This window comes from Nycticebus coucang, chromosome 14 (assembly GCF_027406575.1).
Source record: "Nycticebus coucang isolate mNycCou1 chromosome 14, mNycCou1.pri, whole genome shotgun sequence".
Taxonomy (NCBI): domain Eukaryota; kingdom Metazoa; phylum Chordata; class Mammalia; order Primates; family Lorisidae; genus Nycticebus; species Nycticebus coucang.
Window position 1 is genome coordinate 11,134,079 of NC_069793.1, and position 27,845 is coordinate 11,161,923.

The following is a 27,845-nucleotide window of genomic DNA, read 5'->3' on the forward strand; positions in this document are numbered from 1 at the left end:
TTACAGTATCCCAGGGCATACAGGGCAGGAGTGAGTCCCTGGAAGGGCCCCTGCCTATTATTCTCAAGTCACAATTCAGAGACACTGAACACTCTTCAAGTTGCCCTGCTCTGATTCTCTGGGACCATGCAAACAAGTTCCCCACTTGACCGGAGCCTTTCAGGCCAGGGGCAAAGCTGGCAAGGAGAATCAGCTGAGATCCAGAAAAATGCCACAGCACTCATGGGTTATTGCCTCCTCTTCTTTCATAGGCAACCCCAGAATGGTTAACCTGGAATTAGTCTGGTATTATCAACTCTCCTACATCTTAAGAGCAAAAGAATAGGTATTATTTAAAAAGAAAAGCAATGTAGGTAGATGAGTTTGTTTATGGGCAAATAGGATTAAAGCTTCATGGATTTAGGCAACTCAACCTGAATCAAAGTGTCTGCCTTCATATCCACTATCAGACTTAATAAATTGCAATAAAGCCAATGAGGGTGCAATTGCTTAAAAACATTTTAAAGGATCCCCTTTATGAGAAACTTGAGTTCACTCCCTCCTCGCAATATGCAGTGTTTTGCTTTGGTTGAGAAAATTCAGAATTCGGAATTTCGAATTTTGTCATTGTGGTGATGTGGCTGGGGTTGGCCACGTAAGCTACTTTGTGCTTTGCTGGCCGGGGTGTGAGTGTAGTAAGGGACACAAAGCAGGCACGTAAGCCTTGGGTGACACAGCTTAGCTCTGGCGCTGCTGCTCAGATTTCAGAATCAAGCTCCCAAAAGCTCAGATAGGACAATAACCTGGATCTGGATAGCTTGCAACCTCTTGCTTCCCTTCCCAGACCTGCTCTTCCTTCTTTCCTAAACCTTCTGGAGGAATGTTTGCAGCACGGAAGCCCGGAGAAGCAGAGGCTGCTCCTGCCCAAGCAGGATATACCCAGCATTGGCTGTTGCTCAGCAGACTGAGCTGCAGGGGCAACAGCTCGTGGCCCATATCCCCACTGCAGCACGAGGCTATTAAAAACCTAGTTGGAGCCAGAAGGTTCTATCTTAAATTCAGTGGAGCCAGAAGGAAGCAGTGCCTGCTAGCAAGGTCCCCTATACAAACAGGGAGTGCCCCAGAAGAATAGGAAGCAGCTGTACCTGCCTCATCTCGAAAGTAACTTAAGTGTCCCTCAGGGTAGTCCTGGCAATAGGATCACCCACTTAGCAGCACTCTGGGAGAGGGACTCCCACACCAGGTGATCCTGACGCATACTGCAGGTGACAGGACAGTGCTTGGTCCTCCAGCCCTCTGATGCCCAAGACATATGGCTGCAGGGCCAGGGGCCAGGACACCATGCTAAGGCCCTCAGTTTCCATGATACCAACAGCAGGTGTAAGGGAATATACTTTATTAATCTCGCTCTCAGAGACTGAAATACTAAAATGCAGCTGAAAATAACAGTCTATTTACAGAGTGCTGTCTGCGGGCCAGGTGGGGCTGGGCCTGGTTCTTCCCCAACCACCCACCAAGCCCATCTCCCAAACAGGTCTGGGGTCACCTGCCAGCTGCAGCAGAAATACCCGGCACACAGGAAACATGTATGTACACCTGACCAAGCTCCCAGCAGCAGCATACCAGGCGGAGGGCACCAGACCAACACAGAGACGGACAGACAGACACAAACAGGAGCTGAGAGAGCCCTAACAAGGCCGTGGGCCTGCCTCAGTGCTTCTTCAGGTTTTAGGTCAGGCTGCCGGGGACCCTGGTCCCCTGCAGGGGTGGTGAGTTCCAGACGGCAGAGCTGGTTCGCTTGTGGTAGCGGGGCTTGCTCTTCTTGAACATCTCCTCCAAGTTCAACGGGAGAATGATTCCAAAGAGCTCCAGAAGGTCTGGGGGGTGGTAGTACTGGTGGATGATGGCCTGGCTGAGCAAGGTACCTGTGGGGGAACACGGGTTGGTTACTGCTTTGGGGCTCTCCATGAGCCACTTCTCCAGCCCAGGAGGTCTCTTTCAGGGCCCTACTCCTGCCGGCACCCACAGATACAAACGCTGAGAACACTCTCACTCCCCCTTCTCACTGCCTCCGCTGGCAGCTTCACTTGCACAAAGTCCTCAAAGCTTGTGTGGGTCAGGCACAGGCTGAACCCTCAACTTCGTGAGCTCACTGTCCCCACCACAATGGGGAGATCTGCTCAAAGGCACACAGCTAACAATGGCAGAGCGAGGTGTGGAGACAAGACCAGCTCCAGAAGTCAAGCATGTAACACCACCATCAACCACCTTCTCATCAACCCCACAGGCCCCAAGGTGCAGAGGGTGCAGGCTGCAGGGGCCTCTGGGTGACCAGGGGGACATGAACCCAGGCCTTGCTTGGCACCACATGCCACTCTAAGGAACCCACATCACTCTCAAGAAACCTTCTCAGCTGTGTCTTCCCATCACCCCCATTTCACAGATGAGGGAACTGTTAAGATCAACTATGATTAAGTGTGTTCAGAGCCACCTCCCACAAGACTTGACACTAGTAGTTAAAGAGGCTAAGTCAGATTCCAGTTATTGTGGGGTTAAAATGAGGCAAAACTGCTGAAAGAATGTTGCCTTCTGTGGAGCCATGACCTGCTACAGGTTTCCAAGCCCTTCTGTCCGGGGAGTCTGTGCCCCAACCTGACCCCCAGCTCAGTAAATGCTGCAAAGCACCCACTATACACTCACCCCGCCCACTCTCTGGCAGGCCTTATACCCAAACCTGAGGCAGCACAGTTTTACTTACCCACGCTCTTGTTTAAATGCTGGGGCCTGTAAACCCCAGGTCAAATCCTGCTCCGGTGCCCACACCCTCCTTAGGAGTCCTACACCACCCAGCTTCTGGAAGCCCCATCTCCAGCTCTAAGCGCTGTCTCTAAACCCTATCACTACCACACTCAACTCTACTCCTGCCCAGAGTTGCTTATATGGGTCCAAGTGTCTTCAGGCCTACTGGGTGGGACTCTAAGTCTACCAGTCACAGGGTGCCCCACCATCTCCTGGCTACAGGCTCAGGGCCAAGGCCTCAGCCACCAGCCCACAGGCACAACAGCCTCCCAATACCTGCTGCTGCCCATCCTTAGTTCCAGGGCCCTGGGCCCTGCTCACCTCTGGCCCAGGCAGGGATGGGCTTCCGGGGCTGTGCCTCATCATCAGTGGAATCATCACTGTTCAGATCCATCCCATAGTCATCTGGGTTGATCTTGGGAGGCCCCTTGGGCCCTTGTGGTGTCATTTGATAGGAGGTACAAGCTGGAGACTGGAAAAAATTACCCCCCACTGCATTGCTGCATCTCACCACTGAGGGGCACTGGTTACCGCCCCCCCCCACCCCCCGGAAAACATAGAAAGGTTCAGGGGTCACTTCTCAATTATAAAAAGTCACAGAACATACATGCCTCTGTATCTTCCTTTTGCATGTTAAGCAAACTTTCTCCCAGATCAGTGTGTATAGATTTACCTCCTGGGAACAGCTCCAGGGGACTCCATGTTTTGCAACTTACCCATCCATCATGGACATTACTAACTTGCAAGTTTTTAATATATTAACTATGCTGCTATGAAGTGCTTCCTCATACTATCTTCTGCTTGGTAACAGAAGATTGAACAGAAAATAGATTAAATGCACATCAACAGGAACTGGCTATATCTCAGCACAATTGCCTGCTACGAGGCCACTAAAAATAAGAAATTTACATATGTGGAAATAAGACAGATGTCTACAACAGAGTAAATGGGAAAAAAGGGATAAGAAAACCAAGCTGCCAAATTCTATGTGCCCATCTAAAAAATAGCATGTGTATGAGTATTCAAGAGAGAGAATCTGTGTGTCTACCCATGCACAAAATGATCAGAGTGGGGTCTCCCTGCCCTAAGGGCTTCTCTGCTGGGGCCCAGGACACACCTGCACGTTCACGGTCATATTCAGGGCTTTGCGGGCCTCTGCTTCCTCCTTGGCTTTCTTTTCCTGCTCCTCCTGCAGCTGCCGCTCAGCCAGACGTTGCTGCTCTTCCTAGAACCCAGGTAGTAGCAGGCCGTTAGAGAGCCATGCCCTGCCCTTCCCTGCGTTCCCCACATAGTTCCTGCAGCAGAAGTCCAGACCCCTCCAGCGCAGCATAGACCCCATGGGAGCCACCAGCCCCCTCACCTTCTTCTTCTTCTCTTCCAGTTCCTTCTGTAGTCGCTCCTTCTGCAGCCGCAGGGCCTTCTCCTTCTCCTGTAGCTCCCTGAGGACCAAGCAAGAGCCTGTCAGGTCAGGAAGCAGAGCCCTGATCCTGCTCCTGGCCCTGCAAAAGAAGCCAGGTCCAGCAGGACACACCCTAGGTGGTGGGATGGCAGAATGTGCACTCAGCTTTGAGCCAATGGTTGTGCTTTTTTGGCCCCAAAAGCCAGGCATGAGCACACCTGAAGGTGCAAGGAGTGCAGCCTTTGTAGTCTACCAAAATGTGGCCCCCACTCCTCCTTGCAACTTAAGTCTCTGAGCCTCACTTTACTTACACAATACAGATTGTAACATGTTTCCTCGAGAGTCATCTTGAGAATCAAATGGGAGGATCCAAACTTCACAGAACAAATCCCTTTATTAAAAGGATTTGTTCTATAAAATTTGGATTTAGTCAAAAGGCCTGCACTCTTTTGATACAATACAGCTGGGGTGAAGAAATAAAAAAGGCCGCACTCAAGGATCCAAAAGGCCACAAGTTCCCCACCCCGCATTCTACCTCTTTTCAATCTGAACACACAGCACAAGACACCTGGCTCCAAGCATGAAGCCAGGGAGGGGTTGCTGATGGGCTTTGGAGTCACCTCCACAACGTACTAGTTCCTGACCTTGAGCAAGTCACTGAACCTCTCTGAACCCGTTTTCCCATCTGTGAAGTGAGTTATGGAAGGTTTCAAGTGAGGAGCCAACAAGGAAACATACAGAGCTATAGCTTGGAACCCACCAGCATCGCCAACATTACGGCTATGGTACTGTCACCCTCAAGTATCATATCACATCAATTGCACCCTGCAATTCTAAACCGCATACATTAACTATCCCCTGCACTTTCTCCCTTTCCCAAACTTCTACCTCTGAGTCTGCCCAGAGGACCAGGAACAACTCTGTTTCCCAGGAGGCGCAGGCAGGAGAGGACAGCTGCTGGGCCTGCATGTCTGCACACACCCACCAGCAGTTCTCCACATCCACACTCACAGGCACAGGGTCCCCCATGTATCTCCTGGTGGAAAGTGAGTGTAGCTTATCTCCCTTAGTGTCCCCAGGACTCAGCAGAACCAGACACAGAGTGGCCTGGGACAGATGCCTAGAAACTACACATAGAATTCCTGTCTCTCAGAGACCATGGCATCTGCAGAGCTGGAAGACCTCAGCACTCCTGGATTCCCCATGGGGGGAAAGTTGGAAATGTTGGTGGGTTATCACCTGAGTTAGGGCAGGGACCAGGGATGCTAAAGGTCCTGCAGTGTCCTCTCCTGTTCCAAACACCCATGGCGGCCCTGTTGAAAAATACTAGCTCATCCTATGATCCCCGGCCCTGTCAGTTGAGGGGTCAGCACATGTGGTTGGAGGCGGCACCAAGACAAGCCCAGAGTGAACCCGCCCATTACTCCCTGAATCTCCTGCAGCCAGCGGGCAGTCCAGCCAGGTAGGCTGCCAGGCATGGGCCTGGGGGTTTAGAGCCCAGAAAAGCACCTGCAAAAGTCCTAGTGGAGGTAGGGACTGTGTCTAGGTGAGGGATACACACTGCGGGCAGGTGCTGCCTGGCCAGCAGGGCCCCTCACCTCTCAGCCTGGAGCCGCTCCAGCTCCCGCCTGCGCTCCTGCTCGGCCAGCTGCCGCTCCTGCTCGCGCTGCTCAGCCAGCCGCTTGGCCTCGGCCGCCTTCCGCAACCGCTCCTGTTCCTCCTCCTTCTTCTTCTGGAGCAGCTCCCGGTGCCGCCGCTCTTCTTCCTCCTAAGATGGAGAGCATGGTGAGGTGCTGTGGCCAGGCCTGGACTAGAGAGGCAGGGCAGTGGCCATGCAGAGAGGAGGTTGCTGGGGTGAAGGGCCTGCCCCAGCCCCAGCCCAGGAACCTCACACTGACCAACACTGGCGCAGAAGTGAGGTTACTTCCCAAGCAAGGCCCTGCAAGAATTGCCAGCACCGGCCTGAATTGGGACAACTTCTGCTGCTGCTACTGCAGCAGATTTAGCAAGTGAGGGACTCTGGGGCCAGAATCAGCTGTGTGACGCTGGGCAATCCACTTAATGCCTCTGGGTTTAAGGTTTCCTCATCCATAAAATGGAGATAATGTAGGTCATCCCTACACCACAGGGAGCTGCTGAGTTTATATGCACAACACACAGAATGGTGCCTAGCACAGAGTAAATAAGAAACCTTGGTTATTAGCAACAAAAGTCCTAATGATAGATCTGCATTCCCCTAAACTCGTAAGACAGACAGTCCCCAGGAAGAGCTGAGTGGAACATTCCAGGGATCAGTCATAACAGTAATCATGTAGAGAACAAACATTAACATTTAATCCTCACAACAACCCTACCATGTAGATACCACTGCTTCTTGACGTAATGGAAGCACAGAGAGGCCAAGTTGCCTGCCCAAGGTCACACACAGCTGAGACAGGAAGTCTAGTAGAGTGTACACTTAACTCTCAAACTTCACTTCTATAGAAGGCAGGTTCCAGTTACCATCCCCCTCCTGGAGGCATTTGGTGAACCTTCTGGGTACCCAGCAGGTTCCCATAGTGCCGAGACGGTGTCTGTCCTGCCAACCCCCTCCCCAAAGCCACGTGCATTTGCACCTGCTGCAGCCGCCTGAGCCTGCGAGCCTCCTCCTGCTTCCTGCGTGCCTCCACCTCCTCCATCTTCTTGGCTGCCGCCTTTTTCTTGGCCTTCTCCTCCTTAGCCTGCAGAGGCCACCCATATGTGCCTATTGGAGCAGCCCTGCTCCCAGAACCCTGTGTCATAGGCATTCCACGGCCCTGCACACCTGGTTTGTTCCCCGTAGCCCAGGGAAGAAGAGGCCTAGGAGCATGAGACCACCAACCCACAAAGGCCTGCTGGGAAAACCCACAGCTGGGAGCTTCAACCTCAGCTTAGCTCCTTCAGGGCCCGTGGAGCAAACACAGATGGGTACAGGGCCTCAAAACCCCAACTTTCCAAGGGGTCCAGTTTCAACCCTCGGGCAGCCAAATCTGAACTGCTCAGGACCCAATAGGGCCCAGCCTACCTGAGGCTCGGCCTCCCACAGCCCAGGCTCACACCTTCTCAGTCTTCTCATCAATCTGAGCAAACTTCTGCTCGATCTGCTTCTTCTTCTCCTCTTTCATCTGCTCCACCAGCTCGCGGGCCTGCAGCACCTTGCGGAGGCGCTCTTCACGCTTCCTGTGGGGCACAGAGGAGTCATGGGAGCCCTGCCAAGGCTGGGGCAGGCCGACCGGGAGCGGGGCCACTTACAGCTTCACCTCCTCCAGCCGCCGCCTCTTGTCCTCCTCCACCTTCTGCCTGTGCAGCTGTTCGGCCTCCTCCTTCCTCCGCAGGTTCTCCAGACGCTGCCGCTCCTTCTCCTGGGGGGAAGGCGGGGAGGGCAGGGGAGGAAGAGGACATGAGCAAGGACAAGCCCCCCTGACCCAAGGCTGCTCACAGGCCCCAGCGGCCCAAAGACACCTGGGCAGCCACATCAGAATGGTTCTTAGAGGCAGAGAAGCCCCCAACACTCCCTCCTCCCAGGAGCACCCAATTTCCTCCCACCCAAAGGCCTGGGTCACAAGTGCCCTCAACCCTGCCAGGTTGTGAGCAGCACAAAATTCAGGCTCAAAATTGGATTGATGTGCTACATAAACAGTGCATTTAAAAAAAGTGAAGAAAAGAGGGAAGAATGCCCCTTACAAAAGGTCAGAAAGGCAGCTTTGAAAGTTATAGTTAATGTTCTATTTAAGGAGGTGGTGCATACATAGGTGTTAATCTGTTACAATTATGTTTTATAATTATACACTGTGTGTACACACATTCCTTTGTATATATCAACATATTTCATAATAGTTGAAATAAATAAAATAATAGTTGAAAAAAACAAAAGAAAAAATTTCCAAATGCTAAGAGAGGTTATTATAGGTTGATGAGATAGATTAGGGATAGTATTCTTTCCCTTATTTTTCAAATTTCCTCTGATATGGCTGTGTTAACAAATTTAAAAACAACTTTTAAAAAGTACTAGTAGTTAAACAGTAGTAGATTGATGATGGCATCTCCTCCTGGGCAGACCCAGAAAGGCCCAGGAGGACGACCAAAGCAGTGGGCAACCAGCAGGGACAGGCCAGGCTTCAAGCCAGCACCTCCCTGGTCAAGGACAAGAGTGGTGCTCACCCCAGACTGAGGGTCCCTAACCATCACCCCCAACCTGGCTCCTACCACTCTCCCACTGCAGGGTTCAGTATCAAATAGCCACCTCTATCTCCCTGTACTGGTTACAGTCAATTTCTCCCTGGATCTTCACCCTGATCCCAACTAGAGTAGTTCCCCCTAGAAACCTGGCTCAAAGATAATACACCCTCCTGAACATGAAGAGAAGGGGCTCTGGTCATGAGTAAGATGTGAGTAGACACAGTCTACCTTGAACATAAAACAATAAAAATTATCCAATCTGAACCCAAAGAGAAAAAAATTAACAGAGCCTCAGGGAACTGTGGGACAATACCAAAGGTCTTCATTCACTGTCATTGGCATCCCACAAGGAGAGGCGAAAAGGGGGATGCTGAAAACAAAATTAAAGAAATAATGGCTAAAAATGTCCCAAGCTTGGTGAAAGATACAAATCTGTGATTCAAGGTCAGCAAACCACAAATGGGATCAATCCAAAGAAATTTATGGCTAGACTCATTACAATCAAACTGCTAAAAACTAAATACAAAGGAAAAACATCAAAAGCAGCCAGAAGAAAAGGATCCATTACCTATATGGGAACAATTTGAATGACTAAAGATTTCTCATCAGAAATCAGAGGCCAGAAGGAAGTTTTTAACATGCCGAAATAAAATAATTTTATATCCAGTGAAAATATTCTGCAGAAATAAGAGGTGAACTAAGTATACTCAGATGAACGAAAACCAGAGAACTCATCAGCACATCTGCTCTAAAAGAATTGCGATAGCTCTTTAGGTAGAAGAAAAACAATACCAGAAGGAAACACTAACAGCCACAAAGAATAGCAACAGAAATGGTTGATATGTGGATAAGTAGAAAATTCTTTTCTTCTTACATTCCTTAAAATATTCGACAGCCAAAAGTCAAAATTATAACATGACTAATGGGACGGTCAATGGGTCTATGTATATTAAATAGATGTAACTTATAAGACAACCACAGCATACAGCAGGGAAGAGGCAAAGACAGATGCAGGGAAAGGTTTCCATGTTCCAAGTGAACCGGTAAAACACTGATCCTGAACAGACTGAAAAGTTAAGTATGGAACTTACTTAAGTGGTCTAGATGGGCCACTGAAAAACCCTCCAAAATGATAACATCAAAATCACAATAGATAGGGAAGCGCTTAAGGCTCAGTGAGTAGTGTGCCGGCCCCATATACCAAGGGTGGCGGGTTCCAACTGGACCCCGGCCAAACTACAAAAAAAAGTGGCCAAGTGTTGTGGTGGGCGCCTGTAGTCCCAGCAACTCGGGAGGTTGAAGCAAGAGAATTGCCTAAGCCTAAAAGCTGGAGGTTGCTGTGAGTTGTGACGCCATGGCACTCTCCCAAGGAAGACAAAGTGAGACTCTGTCTCTAAAAAAAAAAAAAAAAAAAAAAATCACAATAGATAATAAAAATGGAATACTAAAAAAATGTTCAAGTAACTCCTTGCAAAAGACGAAAAGAAACAGAGGGAAAAATAAACAAGCAGACAAACAAAAAGGTAGACCTAAATCCAAACATATCATTCAACATAAACAATTCAAATAAAAGACATTGTCAGAATGAATTAGAAAAAAAAAAGGAAGAAAGAAAACCTTACCCAATTATATCCTGTCTATCAGAAACTCATTTCAACTATAATCACTTGGGCATGAAGATTATGCTGAGTAAAGGAAGCTCATCACCAAGGGCATCTTATGAGTCAATACAATTTATGTGATGTCCTCAAAAGACAAAAATACAGAGATGGAGAACAGGGGTCGGGGGAGGATGTGACCATAAAGGAGTTAAAGTAGCAGAGGGCATTTTGGGGATGATGGAAATGTCCCATATCCCCATGTGGTAGTGATAGAGGAATCAATACACATGTTAAAATTCATATTTAACTATACTCCCCGAAAAAGTCCAGTTTACTGTAGGTATAATTTTTTTTTTAAACATTTTTTAGAAGATGGAGAGAAATGGAGGGAGACACCAGAAGCCATAGAAGTCAAGATGGACACAGGAAGGGCCTGGCAGACATTGGCCTTTGCGGGGATGCACACGGAGAACGGGGGGTGAGCTTAAGCAGGCCTCTCGTTCAGCTTGCCAACTACCCAGACCCAGGGAAGAACAGCAGAAGGGCAGGATCCCAATTCTGCTTTTCCCATCTTACCCCCCCTGCCCCCACTCTCCTGCTAGGAAAGTGTCCTGAAAGCAAACGCCTTCTGGTACCAGGCACGCTTACCCATACCCCCTACCCTCACCCTCTTCCTGCTCAAAGTGCCAACCAGACTCCAGCTGTCAACAAGGCTCAGCACTGCAGATTTTTAATCCCAAAGCTGAGTGTTAACCATAAAACTTGATGCTTTAGAACCATTCATATTACAAAATCTGTGTTTCTCTTCTCTTCCAACCTGCACAAGTGGGTTGTCCCGGCTCTCCAGAGGATGCCCTCAAGGCCAAAGTAGAGGGTGGGAGGAAATAAGCAAGAGCAGCCCCATCTGCATCAGAGACCTCCCCTGAGCAATCTCTACCACTTGACCAATGACCACTTGATACCAAGCCCAAGCCCTGCATTAGCTGAATGACACCATTACTCTCTGGTTCACCAAATCACCATGAAATACCCAACCGGTCTCTTTGTTTATGGCCCAGGAAACTTAGGCCGAAAGGTTAAGAAACTTGTCCCAAGCCCCAAGGTCCCTGTGACTCTCCTGGCCTCAGTCTCCTAACTAAAGACTGTCCACACCCACCAGATGCCTGTGCAGAGATCTGGGATCTCCAAAGCAAGAAGGGCAATTTCCTGGGCTTCTCGGTCACGCCCACATGACCACAAGGCTCTGATCAGACTGGGTAGGACACAGGTGGACGCTCATAGGAGGAACAAGTCTAAGTCTTCTGCTGACCGTGGGCCCAGGTGCCTAGCAATGGCCTGGCGTGAAAATAACAAAACCACATAGCCCGTTTGTGGTGTAGGGGAAGGCATGCTATCACCGGGTCCAACCAAAGGGGACAGCGTGTCTGCAAGAAAAGCAAGTCAGAGCCCATCTGGCCAGCTGCTGGGAGCCCCTCACCTGTAGGCACAGGCCCTCCCAGCTGTCACAGAACATCACTGTGTGGCCGGGAGGAAAAAGGCTGCAGAAACTAAAGCGGCAAAATGGCTGCAGACTTGGCAACTGGCACAGGGAGCTGGGACGAGGGTTGAGCAGGCCCCAGCTCTCTGAGGCTCCTTGCTCACCGTCAGTAGCCTGGCTCACCTCAGCTCTGAGGTATCTGAGAAGAGAACAGCTCCTGTGGTTTGTCTCCAGATGCCACCACTGACAGTTCCTCTGTCACTTGGCAAAGTAAGACTCAGCTTCCAGCTTCAGACAAATTCAGACTGCCCCTTCCCTACTGCCCCTCAACCTCAAGATTACAGGTCTGACCCAATCATGCCCCCACCTTTTTTTTTGAGATAGAGTCTCACTCTGTTGCCTGATTAGGGTGCCATGGTGCCATAGGCTACAGTAACCTCAAACTCTTGGGCTTAAGCAATCCTCTTGCCTCAGCCTCCCGAGTAGCTGGGACTATAGGCACCCATCACAATGCCTGGCAAGTTTTTTCTATTTTTAGTAGAGATGAGGTCTCACTCTTGTTCAGGCTGGTCGCGAATGTCCAAGCTTAGGCAATCCACCGGCCTCGGCCTTCCAGAGTGCTAGGATTATAGGCATAAGCTACCATGCCAGCCTAGACCCAATAAATTTCAATGTGTCTGGGGACCAGAAATGATTTGTCTGTTCTCTTCACAAACCCACAGACCCTGAGGGGGACCCAGTGCTGGAGAGGAGGGAGGTAGCCATGAGGGACACTTCAAGCTATAGCTCTGGTGAACAGCTAGGGGCCACATCCCCCCTTGCTTCCTGCTGGGAGCAGAGGTGAGGGCAGAGAGGGCCCTGGCTAAGCACCTCCAGCCAGTGTGCCCCCCACTGCCACTCCTGATGCTGCCCTCTAGTTATGATGTTAGTGCGTCTGTAGTTGTCAGTGGCACAGGGATAGGGTTACCACAGCGTAAGTGCTAGGCAAGGCTAGGTTACCACATAGGAAAAGGCTTTACTTACAACAATGCTGCACTGTGGAGAGGAGAAAAGGAAAAGGTTGAAAGTTAATGCCATGCAAGGGGCATCCGGGAAGGCAGGTCATGCGCTAGGCTGGGCCAGCATCTTGGGGCCTGCACCTACTTGCCAGAACACCCCCTCCTTTCCTCTCATCCAACCCTCAGCCCCATCAGTGAAGGTGTGCACATGTGCCCCTCACAAAGCCCACTCAGGCCCTGGGGCCATGGGATGGTGAGGCAGTGCAGAGATCTGCTCGGCCAGTCCTGCAACTTCTTAGCCCTGAACCTAAGACCCAGGGCTCACACTGAGCTGGCCAAGTTTCTGGACCAAAGTCCAAAGATCAGAGAATGTGATCTGAGCACATGCGTCTGAGACAATGTGCTCAGATGTCGAGGTAGCTGTGGCCACAGAGGCTTGAGCTGGGCACACCTGCCTCTGCCTAGACCCATGCTACTCCCAGCAGTCTAGGGGATAGGCTGGAACCAATAGCCACATGACCTGGGACACGGGCCCCCTCACCTTGGGGTCCACGCGCAAGGGAGTGTTGCGCTTAATGAAGGACTTCATGACACTGCCACGGGGGGCTGAGGTCGGGGTCATGAGCATCTGGTTCCTCTGCACCGTGTGCAGGAAGGTCCGGAGGGGCCGCACCACCTGCAGACCAAGATGAGTGTCAGGACTCAACAGGCAAGATAGGGAACAAAGGGAGGGCAGGGCCCTGGCTCACCTTGCTGGCTGGACAGGGCGAGGAAGGGGTCTTGCTCCTGGGGGGCTGCAGCTCCTCGTCCTCCAGGTGTGCTTCCTCATCCAGCTCGCTCACCGCCTGCTTGTAGCTGCGCTTCCTCCTGCCAAGGCACAGGCAGCAACATGGTCACAGGACAAACCACCATAGCCCTAGTCACACCCTACACAAGGTCACCCCTATGAATAAAACTGGGCCCACGCCATAGGCCTTTAGGCTAAAAGGGACAACAGAGAGCTAGGGTCACCCTCACCAACCCTCAGCTGCCTATTCAGAGGAATGGAGGTGACTAGTCCAAGGTCAGGTCAAGAAGCTGCAGGAAAGCGTGAATGATTTGGTACCCCATTCTAGGCTGGTGCTTATCCTGCATCAGGCAGCCAACTCCTTTGTTAAGTCAGAGCATAAAGCCATACCCTGGGCAAGAGTCTAGGGAACCACTGACCACATGTCCACTCTTTCTGAGTGAGGATTCAGGGTCATGTCCCCCTGGCCCCTTAGAACAGTCACCCACATGACCCTTCCCAATACAAACCTGGCACTCTGAGGTTGCTCTTTGGGTCCATCTACTTGGTCAGTCTTGGCCTCTGTAAAGACAACAATTTCAGAGAGGCTGCAGAGGAATGGCCAAGAAGGATTAGGGGAAGGTGTGCCCTGGCAACTGCAGCCTTGGAAGGAGCAAAGTTCCCTTCCTGGCAGCCCCCAGAGTGGCCAGTCACAGAAACATCAGCCTTAGCACTGACTGGCCTTAAGAGATTTATTGGGCATCAGAGCCCAGCTTGCTCCCTCAGGCCTGGCATCTGTGACAAGCATAGCAAGGCAGGACAATCCTATCAAGGAGGCCTCAGCCAGGGCAGTGCCCACCTCTAACACTGAGGGCTGAGTACAGACGACTCGCAGAGCTGAAGCTCTAACAGCTCCTTGCACAGCTTCTAAATCTCACTCTTCCCAGCCCTTTCAGCTGGTACAACAGTGACAAGAGGAGGGGAATGTACAGGGTCAGTATATTCTGTTTCACTGCTAGGAGAAAGCACCCCTCACCCTAAAGGTTCCTTGCAGGAGCCCTGGGGGCTGTAGCACACCATTGCCCCCACTGTAAAGAGGAGAAAGCCATGTCCAAGATCTCACAGCTACATCCCTCTTCTCACCAATGAGAGCAGCCCCCTTCCCAGAGAGATGTGAGACCCACCCCAGGACTTCCCCCACCCCCAGCAGCCTACAGGGCCAGGCAGGCTCCAGACCAGCTCCCAGAGCCCACATCTCTCCTGTCCTCTTTCAACAGGGAAGGACCTACAAAGGAGAGAGACAAAACAGGGGGCCAGGTAGGTGAACCCCCAGCCGATGGTTCTTCCTGCTGCACAATGGTGTCAAGCTCAAGGCCTTGACCTGGCACTTTCATGTTAATACCCCAGTTCAGGCCCTTTCCAAGTCCTGACTCATCCAGTCACGGCTACTCATGTGCATTAGGTAGCATCTCCAGCCCAAAGGTGGGAGAGGAAACCATAGACTGGAAGGAGATCTATGCACCCACCTAGCCCAGTTTCATTTATCTTTGGTCTATTAGCCAGAAAAGGGGGGAGCCAGGGAACCTGCACACAGGCCAGGAAGACTCACCTTGCTGTCCTTCAGAGGGTGTTTCCTGGCTGCTGACTGTAGGCTTCTGGTTGGGTGTACTAAGGGCAGTCTTGGTGGCACTGTGGAGCCCTAAGTTATTCTCATCATTCTCAGGGGACTGTGGGAAGAACCAAGGCTTTAGAGGTCCTGAGGCCCAGGGTGGCTGCAGTGCAGAGTAGGAGCCCTGGAGGCCCCTGAGCCCTCTCCTCCCCAGTCTGCTGCCTCTTACCTCTGGCTCTGCTAATTCTGCAGGCTTAGCCTTCTTGCCGGGCTCCTTCTGCTTGGGGCTGAAAGCAGAGAAGGGGCACTGTGGGGACCACCCAGCCAGTCCAAGCTCTTCCCCATTCCCTGGCCACAAACCCACAGCCCCCTGCAGATGGGAGGACAGCTTATAGGCAGCAGCTCCCTGGCTTCCTCTCAGCCCCAGCAGAGCTCTGACTCAGGACATAAGCCCTCTATCCAGCTCTGTCTCAACCTCTTAGGCCTAAGCATCTCTTTACCATGGGGCCAGCAAAGCCAGCAGGTCTGCCCAGCTCCCCCACCCCAACCCACAACCCAAGCACTGATCCCTCTGCTCTGAAGGAAGGAGGGAGGAGGCTAGTTTTAGTGATGGGAGGACATGGCCTCCAGGAAAAACAGTGTTCTGGCCTGAAGCACACTGAGTGTAATCCTAGAGCACCCCCATTTTACCCACCCCAACTTGAACATGGCTTCTCATGGCTGTCCTGGCCCACCCCCAGCCTATGGAACCCACACCCCACCCCAGAGTAAGGATGCCAGACTCAGAGAGTCAAGCCTGGCGCTGTAGGGAGGTCTGAGAGCCCAAGTGCTGGCTGCCTGGTTGGAGGGGAAGGGGGGGCCCTGGCCAGTCAGTGGGAAGGGCTCAGCCCCAAGAAATGCTTCTAGTTATGGAGTTCATTTTCCCTCCCCAAGCCCCACTGTCCCTGCCCATTCCCCAAGTCCTGGAACTGAACTCACTCAACTTTCTGGGGCACTTCAACATTCAGAAGCCTCTCTAGGTAACTGTGACCTGAGGGAGAAAACAAAGGAACAAAAGATACCATCAGAAACCAGACAAGTACTACTCTAAGAGGTCTAGGAAATCAGGCTCCAGTGGGAACTTAGCCACTGTTCCCTGCACTAGTCAGGGAGGCCCTGCCATGCCCTAGGCCCTCACCCTCAGCATGCACCCTAGCATCCTTAACAGAGCTGCTGTCTTTATGTCCCCCGCTATTTCCTAGCTAGGAACATGCCTGTGTGAGGCCACATCTCAGCTCCTTCACTGGACTGGGGGTATCATGGGAAAAGGGATAGTGTCTGATACAGCTCCAGGCCCCTGACTCCCAGCAAGGGGCCCAACACAAAGCAGCTTATTTATTCAGCAAATGCTCATTGATTGTCTCCTATGTACTGGGTCTAGAGCTAGCAGGGACTTCGTGGTGAGTAAAACAGAGTCACTAGCTAGTCTTGATAACAATAATCAAATAAATCTCATCAATGACACTATGATGGTGTAATGAGAGAAGAGAACAGAAAATTCTGAAAGCCCGTAACGGGGACACCTGAGGTGCCCTAGATCTGCTGTGCAGAACTTTATGGACAAAAGGGGAACAGTGCGGGGAGTGGGGAAGCATCCAGGCCAGCAGTTCTCTAAGTATATTCTGTGACCCCTAGACGTCCCCAAGACCCTTTTGCAGGACCCATAAGGGCATACCTATTTTCATTATAACACCGAAATATCATTTTCCCTTTTTGCTGTGGTGACATTTGCCATGCAGGCACAAGAAGTAAAAGCTGCTAAAGCCGGAGCTAGCCCCAGATCACATGTTCACAGGAAGGAAATGGCCAGTTTCACTGACGAATATTTTTGACAAAGGCATAAAATTATCAATTTTAATAAAACTATATGCAAGTACATGTCTATCTACTGTCCTGTGGGAAGTACTGCAAGACGCTGCAGACCCAGCTCCCTGTAAAGAGCGCATGCCTCTAAGCGGCCAGCTGAACCACTTTTTTTCATGAAACACTATTTTTAATTAAAACACTATATTAATTAAAAGAACAACTGACAGTCCAGGCACGCTGGTTCATGCCTATGATCCCAACCCTTTGGGACGCTGAGGCAGGAGGATCACTTGAGCCAGCAGCTAAGCGTTGCAGTCAAGTATGGTGAGGCCACTGCACTGTACTCCAAGCTGGGCAACAGAGACTTTGTCTCAAAAAAAACGGCCAACAAACTATGGTTATTTAATCTTGGGTTTACGGAAGACATTTCCTTACAAATAAATGAAGTGAGTCTTACCTCTTAAAATAAAACATCTAACATACATGTGGACAATATTTGTTAACAAAATAATTAAAAAATAGTCTCTATGTATTGGCTACCTCTTTGTAAAATTTGTAATGATTATTTTGTAAATAAACGTACATTTAGATACAATTTCCCATTTTCCCTATGTATGATGACTTTATGGGCAACCTTTGGGACACCCTGTATAATGAAGTGTGTCAGATTTGGAAGATGTACCAAACTCGGTGAACTAGTATTTTCCAAATGACCAAGAGGTTATAAAATCACACATGGCTGAAAAATCCATTCAAAATGCAAGGTAGATCAATGTGGAATTACAGACAATGAATTAAATATTTCAGATCCCACACTGCAACGAGCCTTTAAGAAAGGCTTGTGTTGGGTGTGATAACAAAGAATACCTATAATTATCTGAAAAGCTACCAAGATAGGCCTCCCTTTTCTAACTGCTCATCTGTGTGAGGCCAGATTTCCTTCTGATACCTTAACCCAAAGAGCAAAATGCTACAAATTAAATGCAGAATCTGCCTCTTCTTTTAAGCCACACATTAAAAAGATCTGCAAAGTGTTAGATAATGCCAGTCAAAACTTTATGTTAACAGGTAATGTTTGTCTATTTCCATTTTTAATATTAAAATAAAAATAAATAGTATTTTAAATATTTTTAAATTCTTCAGTTTTAATTAATTTTTCTTTTCTTTCTTTTTTTTTTTTTTTTTTGGAGACAAGAATCTCACTCTGGGCTCAGCACCTGTAGCTCAAGTGGCTAAGGCGCCAGCCACATACACCTGAGCTGGCGGGTTTGAATCCAGCCCAGTCCTGCCAAACGACAATGACAACTACAATCAAAAAATAGCTGGGCATTGTAGCAGGCGCCTGTAATCCCAGCTACTTGGGAGACTGAGGCAAGAGAATCGTTTAAACCCAGGAGTTGGAGGTTGCTGTGAGTTGTGATGCCACAGCACTCTACCCAGGGCGACAGGTTGAGGCTCTGTCTCAAAAAAAAAGTCTCACTCTGCCACCCTGGGTAGCGTGCCATAGCTTTGTAGCTCACAGCAACCTCAAATAGCTGGGCTCAAGTGATCACTAATCCTGCCTAAGCCTCCCAAGTAGCTGGGACTACAGGTGTGGACCACCATCCCTCGCTAATTTTTCTGTATTTAGTAGAGATGGGGTCTCACTGTTGCTCAGGCTGATCTCTAACTCCTGGGCTTAAGCAATCCTCCCGCCTCAGCCTCCAAAGTGCTACTAGCATTATAGGCATGAGCCACTGCACCAGGCCAGTTTTAATTTCTAATGCAGTAACTATCAACAGATATAACCTCATCATCAAAAGCTTTTTTTAGGTCCTCAATAATTTTAAAAATTGGAAGCAGGTACTGAGACCACAACTTGAGCAACATCTGGGGAAAAGGAAAAGCTCCTGCCGAGGCCCTGAGGCAAGGAAGAAGCTTTCTTGGGGAATAGAAAGATGGCCAGTTTGGCTGGCACACCCTAAGCCACAGGCGCATAGCCAGAGGTAAGGCTGGGAGGCAGCCAGGGTGAGGCTGGGGTGGGTGTCCAGGGTCCCAGGGAAAGAGGGACAACTGGTCAGCCAAAGAGAGAAGGGAAGCACAACTTTTCTTGGGTGTAACAGTCGAGTTGGGGGGTGAGGGGACCAGCTGCAGGGCCAGATTGGCGGTTAAGGGTGATGACTGCCCCCACCTGAGGGCTCCCTGATGAGGGGGCAGGACTAGAATGTTTGTACCATCTTTTGCCACTGGGCCTCAGAGCCAGTCTGGTGGCAGGGAGGTGGCCTAAGGCCTGGTAGAGGGACTGGGGCCAGGGATGTTCTCCAATGCACAGGTGGCCAGGAGCCCCTAAGGAGACCCTCCAACAGCCGTGAATTAGTGGCCCTGTCCCTTGCCTAAGTACCACAGAACTGCTGCCCAGAAGCCCTCTCAAGCAGGTGCACACCAGGCCAGGGGCCACATGCCCCCCAGAGCAGCTCCTCACCCCAGCACCCACACTGGCTTCTAGACCCCCACGCCCACCTTAACTGCCAGCCTGTCTCATTTCCCCATTTCCCTAACTGCAGGTGTTTCCTTCCCCTCCAAAGTTACCAAGTTGCACTCAAATCCCAGCACCAAAAGCTTCTTGAGGAGGAACCCAAACCCAGATCCCACCTCAGATTTCCCCTGAGCCATTCCCCAGAGCCTGGCGTCAGGAAGGCCTGCGGGAAGCCTTCCACACCGTCACCACCCCAAGCCCTGTAGCTCCTTGTTTAGGGTCAGCCTGGCCACACCTACATTAGCACCAGGGACACAGGCTGTTCCTGGGTCCTATAATTTGTTTTGTTTAAATAAGATCTACTGAGCATGCACCACCCTCAAGCACTAGGATAGGTTCTCCAGTCACATTCAAAGCAGGTAATGTCACCATTCACAGATGGGGAACTGACACGGAGGGAAGGGGTGTGCCCAAGGGTCACCCAGGGTCTCCCGTCCCTCTTCTTTCCACCTCAAAAAGGGTGACAAAGTCGGGCTTGCAGTCAGATAGACTTGGGTCACATGTACCAAATTAGGATCCCACCATAAGCAGGGAAGGGGATGAGGAGGAACAGCCATCGGAAGGGCTTACGAGCTGCAGATCTGCGTGATGGTTCTGCCTGGCCAGCCCTCCAGGTTCACCTACCCACTTGAGCTCCTTCACAGGAGTAGATCCAGGCCTGAGAAGATCTCTGAAGCAGATCTGAACCACTGAGGTCCTTCTGAGAATCCAAACTCAAACTGCAGACTGCACTTCTGCACATGCCCCAGCCCCAGGCAGTGTGACTCGGCCAGGGAGACACCTGTCAAGGTGAGATGCCCTCACCTGCCTGATGGACCCTGCCCAACAGACACTGCCTGGGGTTTTCCATAAGGCCTCCTCTGCAAGTGCCTGCCTTTCCGGACAGAATGAAACATGGAGGGCTCAAGCCTCACTTCTCAACTTACAGACTCCATGGCCTCCTTAAGCCTCAGTTTCCTCCTCTGTAAAATGGGGGAATCTTAGCAAGCTAACAATGCTGCTGCAAGGCCCAAATGAAGTAACCTTTGCTTTTTATAAATCTTCCAGTGCCAGGCAGATGCCAGCCACTATTTTATACAAATTAATGTTAAACCTGATTTCATCCTTCCCATCAGCCCACTGCTTCATTCATGTTCTGGCCTGAACCCTTGCAGCAATTCCCTGCATCCTTCTCTCCCTCCCTCTTGGCCACTTCCACAAGGTGCCAGGAACCTCCCAACAACTGTCATCAGGCCACTTCTTTGGCTTCAGTAGGGTCGAGCCCAAGCTCCATGTGAAGCACATGCGGCCCAGATACCCCATCACTTGCTGTATCAGCCCCTGGAGTCTTTGTACAAGCTGTTCTCTCTTCCAAGAACACCTATCCCCACATCCTTCCCATTGGCAAAAGTGCAGTCATCCTTCAAAACCCTCCCAACTCAGACCCTCAAGCACCTAGCCCTGTTTCTCTTCTGTGGCTCCTAACACACCTACTCCTGTAAGCAATGGTCCCCAAACTGAGATCTGATGATGACAAGAGCAGCTATTGTTACTGAGCCCTTCCTACACACCAGGTACCAATCTATACATTCTTTGTGGGTTAGTAAAAAAAAAAAACCTCAGAGTGACCCTTTGAAGTGATGCTATTGTTACCCTCAGTCAACAGGTGAAGACTGAGGTCCATGAAGTTTCTAAAACTTGCCAAGGGTGGGTAAATAGCTAAGTGAAAACCCAAACCCAAGCGATCAGCTCCTAGGCCATCTTGGCTCTCCCCATCAGATATTCAGTCATCTGTTCTCCCAGAATGAGAATTCCCATCTCCAGGCCAAAGTTTTGCTAAAAGGAGGCAGCGCACAAATGTAGAGAATTTAAACAGCTCCAGCAGAAAAGGGGAGGGAGGAGAACACTGGTCCTGGGGAAAAAGAACTAGGTTCCAGCTTCAACATGACTGTTAACCATAAGGATGCTGTAGCCAACCTCCCCCAACCTCAGTTTCCCCATTTGTTTTCTTATTAATAGAGATGGGGTCTCATTTTTGCTCAGGCTGGACTCAAACTCCTGAGCTCAAGCAAATCACCTGTCTCAGCCTCCCAGAGTGCTAGGATTACAGGTGTGAGCCACTTCGCCCAGCCCCATTTCCCCATTTGTAAAACAAGAAGGTTGGGTTCAAGCTGCATCTTCCAATGTGGTAGGTAGCCCCTAGCTACACATGGTTATTTAAATCTAAACTAAGTGAAACATGATACCTTTCAAAATGTGGTTTCTCAATCAGAGTAGCCACATTTTGAGAACATAAAAGGCAGTGTGGTCAGCAAGTGGCTACCACACAGGACAGCACAATATGGGACATCTACATCATCACAGAGAGATCTATGGACGACACTTGCTAGATGGTCTCTCAGAAACTCTCCATCTGAGCCAGGCACCAAGGACCACCCACCACACCTTCAACATGGCTGAGCTGCCCAGACTCACAGATGACGCGAGCAGAGGCTGCTGGCTCTTCGGCAGCTTTCTTGGCAAGCCTTTTGCTTGCCCTCCGGACAGTACCCTCCTCTTGGGCCACCAGGGAGTAGTTTTGGGCCAGTGAGACTTGGGGATCCGGGGAGGATGGGGCAATCAGGCTGCGCCGCACTGAGTGAGTGTCCGCATGGGAGCTTGTGGGCATGGAGGAGTTATCCAGGAGGATGGGTGCCAGCACCCGCTGCCGCCATGGAGAGTCCGGAGAGCCAGGAGAGTCTCGTGGGCCCGGGGACAACCCTGCAATCCTGAGCTTAGAGACAGACCGCCCTGTCCCAACCCCTCGACCCTTGGGGTCGTGGGGTGTAGCCATGAGGGTGCTCACTGCGACAGATTCCAGTATCCCAGCCTCTGTCTTCTTGGGTGTTGATTCTTCATCTGATGTCAGTATGCCCTGAGAGTCTACAGCTGTGGCTGAAGCAGAGCTTAGGGAAAGAGTCTGAAACACAGCCTGGGTGGACTTGGACTGGGTGATGCAGAGCTCAGCACTCCGGCGCTCATTGATGCCTATCTCTACCACGGGCACCAGCTGGCCCTGGGCGAGGCTGTCCTCAGGCTTCTTGGTCAGCACTGTAGGAGATTCGGGGGTGGGCGAAGGTGCAGCCAATGCCACAGTGGCAGCTGCAGCTGCGGCCGTAGCACGAGTCACCCGTCGCGGGACAGAGCCATTCTCACCCACCACCGTGGCAAGCTTCTGCACACTGTCCTTGCTGCGGAGGCACCGGGAACTCAGCTGGCTGCTTCGAGTCTTTCTTCGGGATAATCTGCCAGAGGGAGCAGAGCAGAGGCTGAGATAGAATCATGCTAGGCACATCCATCTCCCCAGGAGACACCAGTGTGGGCTTGGAGGCAAAAGATCTGAGTTCCAGTCCAGGCCATCTGCCACCTCTAGTTCTGAGCCCATTCCTATCTGAACCTCAGTCTTCCTAATCATAAATTGGGGATAATGCTGTCGTCCTCAGAGAACTGCTGGGAAGATTAAATTCATACAAACCTCTCACTAACTGAAGTCACATTCTGCCATGCCAAGCCCTGCTGAAAACTTTACACATGTTCTCACTTAATCCACAAGGGCCCTGACAGGTAGGTGCCATTATCGCCACTTTAGGGATGAGGAAACAGATGCTCAGAGAGGTAGAAACTCAACCCGAAGACATACAGCTGCTCAGGAACAAAGCTGGGCTTTACACCCAGGCCTGACCCCAAGACCCCACCTATAATTCTACTGGGAATTATATAACAAGAATGGCAACAGTGGAGTGGGAGACCAGCCGCCTGGTCTATACCTCTGGCTGCTTTCCCCTTAAAAGAAGCCCAGCTTCTATTTCTTGTCCCACCTCTGAAAATCCTTCCCATTCTCCAAGACTCAGATCAAACACACCTGCCCCACTATAAGCACAGAAGATTCCATGGTCTTGGGTCATGTGTCTCTTTCCCACCCTCTCCGGCCCCTCAGCATGGCCTAGTGGTACCCATCACCAGCCCTGCAGGCTGCTACTTCCAATCAACATCTTTGGAAACCGAACTCTCCCAGAGGGCACCAAGCCTCCACAGAGCCCACCTGCCCAGCTCACCCACCTCTACCCCTTACCTTTTCCTCATGGGGTCTCTGTTTTCATCCTGAACATAAGAAACTCGTCTTTTCTTCCGGCGGTTCTTCTGAGAAGGTGTTTTGGGCATCAGCTCTGGCTCTTTGCTGAATTCTCTGTTTGGTACAGAGGATGACATTCAAAGCTGCCTAGGAACCACTCTCCTACCTGACTTGGCCCCTGCCCATTTCTTGGCAGTGACAGGTCTAGCTGGGGTGACCACTACCAACCATGCTTTCCAAAGCTATGTGCAAGTTACCTGCCAGCCAATCCCGGAGACGTGGCAGACAAGCAAGTTCACACCCCGAGAGGCCCAGTCTCAGGCAAGGGACTCTAACCTCTCCTTCTTATTCCATGACACTAAATCAGGCCCCCAGCACACTGGGCACTTAGGAGGGATGCCTGACAGGCTGTCATTTTGCCTGTCAGGTGGGGAAGTGGAGCTGTTCTGTCTCTAAGACCACACATGGCAGCCCAGGAAGCCCCTAGAGTCCCTACCCACCAGCGTGCCCCTGCCTTCACCTGGTGAACATGCGCTCGGCCTCCTCCTGGATCTCCTCCAGCCACACCAAGTCCTTATTGTCCATGTTGCAGAGAAACTCCATGAGCTTCTGTTCACAGAGCTCCAACAGGTGAATAGGCCCTGGGGCTGTCGTCCCCATGGTGGCTGTGTCTGGTGAAGGTAGGGACAAACGGCACAAGGGCTCAGGGCGGAGGGCTGGTACCTTTGACAAAGGAAGAGACATAATACCCACCCCCCAATCACAATCAGCCAGTGCCTGAACCAGGGCCTGCCCTGCATACGCTGCTCCCCAGGGCTGCACGTCCTAAACACCAATTCCCTGGCTTCATTTCTATAAAAAGGGCCCTTCTACTCAACCTCTTCATTGCCTCCCAGTTCCTCACACACAGCATGGATGTCCCCATAAATCCACATTTTGTAGCCAATCCCAGTATCAATCGTCCTCCTTACAAATGGTCTTTTCTAGGCTTAAGATGACAGGCACTGCCACCTGCCTTCCTGAATCAGGGAGAAATAGCAGCTGCCCCAAGTGCCCCTCTGTCTCTGCCCAAACAAGTCCTGTTTTTACTCTCCTGTGGGTTCTCTTGTCACTATTTATCTATGGTTAAGGAAAGGCTAAGATAGCCACCATGTGCTACATTGGAGCTGACCCCAGACATAAGGACAAAAACCATCAAATCCAACTGCCTTATTAAGAGGCCAGTTAATGGAAGGAGGTTGGCATTGCAAAGGAGTAAGAAAGTACGTGTCCAGAGATGTGCTCTCCACAGGCCCCCCCACAACCCTCTCCCTTAGCTGAAATACCCTGTAAATGCAGGGAGCATGAAGGGAACTGATAAATAATGTCTTGCTTTTAAGAAAACCTATCTACAAAAATCAGGCAAGGAAAAACATAAAACCAGTTTTTTCCTTAATTTCTTAAAAAAAAAAAACAAGCCACTCGAGGGCGGCGCCCATAGCTCAGTGGGTAGGGTGCCAGCCACATACACCAAGGCTGGTGGTTCGAACCCGGCCTGGGCCAGCTAAAACAATAACTGCAACAATAACAAAAAAATAGCTGGGCGTTGTGGCGGGTGCCTGTAGTCCAGCTACTTGGGAGGCTGAGGCAAGAGAATCAATTAAGCCCAAGAGTTGTAGGTTGCTGTGAGCTGTGATGCCAAAGCACACTACCCAGGGCGATAGCTTGAGACTCCGTATCAAAAAAATAAAGAAAGAAAGAAAACACAAACTAGCCACTCAGGTATCCTCTCTAAGACTTGGTTATAAAATCACCACAAAACCCCCAAACAAGGAAGTAGTAGTCAGCCCTCCATATCTGTGGGTTCTGAAACTATGAATTCGTCCAATCTCAGATCAAAAATATTTGGAAAAAAAATTGTGTCTATACTGAACATGTACAGAATATGTTTCTTTGTCATGGTTCCCCAAACAATACAGTATAACAATTATTTGCATAGTTTTTACATTGTTTTAGGTATTATAAGTAATCTAGAGATTATTGAAAGCATGAGGGAAAATGCATGTACACCATTTTATGTTAGGGACTTGAGCACCCATGGATTTTGGTATCAGAGGGAGGTCCTGGAACCAATCTCCCATGGATACCGAGGGATGACTATATTCTATGACATCATAGCACACAGGCTCAATAAATATCCCATCTGGTGAATGAAAGAACAAATGGATGGTGGTGGTCTGTAAACCATAATAACAGATTACACATCTCATGTCCCCACAGTGACCCACGTTCCTGATCTATACCTTCAAAAAGAAAGAGAACTACTCATAGCTCTGCCTCTCTAACACGAAAGGTCCTGGAAGGAGGGGCTAAGTTGCTGACCCCTTTATCCTTCAAGGAGTTTAATACCAGGTCAGGTTACAGCTAGCCTTTGTTCCTCTTATGTTTCAGGAGCATACTAGCCTTTGTTCTGCCATCTGTCTGGAACACTCTGTCTCCCATTTTGTATAACTCACTTGGATCTTTAGAGGACCCTGACCACAATCTAAGGCAGTCCCAGCCAGAATCCGATCTACTGATTTCAGTCCTCTGCATAGCATTTGGGTGATTGTTTACCTGTTTGCTTACCATCTCTGCCCACTAAACACTTGCTCCCTGAGGGAAAGCCCTGTCTATCTCACTTGTCGCTGAATGCCCAGAACCCAGCCAGTGCCTGGCAATAGGAATAATTTCTGAATAAATTAATTCATCCATCAACTCTACACCCAGAGATAAACATCCTACGGTTACCCCTCCCCACTGCCACCACTACACAAAGGGTACCAAATCAACTCACTCTAAACAGATTAGCACAGGCCAACACATGTCCATGACCCCTGTGGGCAGGATTGTACAGGCTTTGGGCAAAAACCTCAGCTCTGCAGTCAGGCAATCATAGGCAAGGCCTTTTCACTACCATTCCTCTTGCTTCCCCCAGCCCCACTGCAGCCAGACCACAGCCCTGGCAAAGTGCAGGACCTCAGTTCAAGGCCAGCAAAAAGAAAAATGTTTAAGGAAGACAAAAGTTTGCAGAGGAGCTGCAGAATGCAAAAACTGGCTGTGTTCAAATCAGCAAAGTGGGTGAAAGTTTCTTTCATAAAGTATAAAAAAGCATTCGGACTTCTTTCATGAAGAAGTTTGTTTTTAGCAGACCTTAGTTTGGCCATTTAAAAAGGGTCACCTAAATTAGAACAGAGGTGATCCCGAGAAAGGAGGAGTCACTGTTGCAAGAATCAGCCTCCTGGAAGGAGCAGCAAAAACCTCATCTTCATTCAGCAGGTTAAGAACCTGCATACAGATCCAGAGCACCCAACATTCCACCAAGCGAGATCCTGTCCACAGTTCTCTTTCAATATTTCTCCCAAACCACACACCAGACTAGTTCTTCCTGCCCTCCTTGTCACTCCTGTTCATTTGAGGGTGCAGCAAGTTGGGCACCCTTCTACCACACTTCGTCTTAATAGCCGGTCAGACATAATCCCATTTAATTCTCATCATAACCTCGAGAATACTCATGGGCAGATGAGAAAACTCAAGGCACGGAGAATTTAAGTCAAAGTCACTCGGTAAATCAGGGGCGGAGCCTGGATTTAAACTGTTCTCTTATCCACTAGCTATACCGCCTCCTGTTTATCAACCTCTGAAAGGCAGGGGCCAGGTCTCGGCTCTGGGCAGCCCCACGAGTAGCCCAGGGAAGCTAGATAGAACCGAACCGCTGACAGTGAACAAACTTGGGGAGTGACAAGATAACGGGGGGAGACATCGGCTTCCAGAAATGGTCGGTTTAAAACGCTGCTCAGCAGGGCGGAGGCGGCGAGCGAGAGGATTTATAGTGCAAAAACGCCACCTGGAATATGGTTTCGGGATTCCTGAGCGTCCAAGTCAATAAAAAGCCCCTCGGGCACAAAACCAGGGGCGAGGAGCCCGGGGGGGGGAAAGATGGGGTTATTCTCCAGGGACTTGGGTGCCTAGGTGGAAAGTACAGGGTGAGGTTCATCTCAGGCCCCAGGACCAAGGCAGGTCACCTAGCCTTTTGGAAGAGATAACCCTCACATTCCCAGGCAGCAAGAGAAGGGGGTGGGAGTCACACCTCTAACCCAGAGTTGGCTAGGAGCGGGAGAGAGAAGGAACAAATCACTAACCACCCTCCTCGGGCCGCTCGCGCGCACTCACTTGTCTGCACCGCGTTTCCGATCCAAGTCCGATCCAAGTTTCTGAGTGCTGCTCCGATCCAAGTTCAGCAGTCTCCCTACCCCAGCCCCCACCTGCCCAGACCCTCTCGGCTCCAGGTTTTCCGGCCTCACCACTCCAGAGCGGCAACCAGGCGGTGCAGCGCGGGCGAAATCTGATTTTCAAACCTGAAGGCTCAGCCAATCCTTGGCAAGTTTGTGTGGGCCGTTGCAAAACTCTAAGCCAATCAGATAACAGGAAACACCAGTCAGGCTCTCTATTGGCTGCCTGGATTGGCAATCTGCACGACTAAGAGGCGGGGAAAGGAAGCGTAGACGCTTTAAGCCTCCTTCCGGTAGCTGCGGCAGTCGCTGGAGGGAGG

General features: G+C 50.4%; 1 protein-coding gene across 5 annotated transcripts; it reads right to left on the bottom strand.

The window, feature by feature from the left end:
* Positions 1 to 27,647, bottom strand: INCENP (inner centromere protein). 5 transcript variants are annotated; one of them, XM_053562312.1, is made up of 18 exons: positions 27,598 to 27,647; positions 23,796 to 23,946; positions 23,276 to 23,389; positions 21,640 to 22,448; positions 15,804 to 15,855; positions 15,055 to 15,112; positions 14,826 to 14,943; positions 13,747 to 13,798; positions 13,200 to 13,317; positions 12,980 to 13,126; positions 7,448 to 7,557; positions 7,255 to 7,375; positions 6,793 to 6,897; positions 5,776 to 5,945; positions 4,139 to 4,217; positions 3,896 to 4,003; positions 3,100 to 3,250; positions 1 to 1,904 (listed from the first exon to the last, which is right to left on the bottom strand). In XM_053562312.1, exons 2-18 carry the CDS (start codon positions 23,933 to 23,935, stop codon positions 1,708 to 1,710), a joined length of 2,649 nt encoding a protein of 882 aa, XP_053418287.1. In that variant the 5' UTR covers positions 23,936 to 23,946; positions 27,598 to 27,647; the 3' UTR covers positions 1 to 1,707. The 5 variants fall into 5 exon arrangements, with proteins under 5 accessions (XP_053418287.1, XP_053418286.1, XP_053418288.1 ...); XM_053562311.1 differs by having other exon boundaries at positions 27,467 to 27,634; XM_053562313.1 differs by having other exon boundaries at positions 12,992 to 13,126; positions 23,796 to 23,998; positions 27,467 to 27,634.
* Between the last annotated feature and the right edge of the window lie 198 nt (positions 27,648 to 27,845).

Bases quoted from the DNA above. Each gene is read 5' to 3' on its own strand.
- INCENP (XM_053562312.1), bottom strand. From the start codon at position 23,935: ATGGGGACGACAGCCCCAGGGCCTATTCACCTGTTGGAGCTCTGTGAA. The intron at 22,449-23,275 runs GTAAGGGGTAGA...TCCCTCTGGCAG, and splicing joins AGAGACCCCATGAGGAAAAG to ATTATCCCGAAGAAAGACTC. The intron at 15,113-15,803 runs GTGAGTTCAGTT...CTCTGCTTTCAG, and splicing joins GAAGTGCCCCAGAAAGTTGA to CCCCAAGCAGAAGGAGCCCG.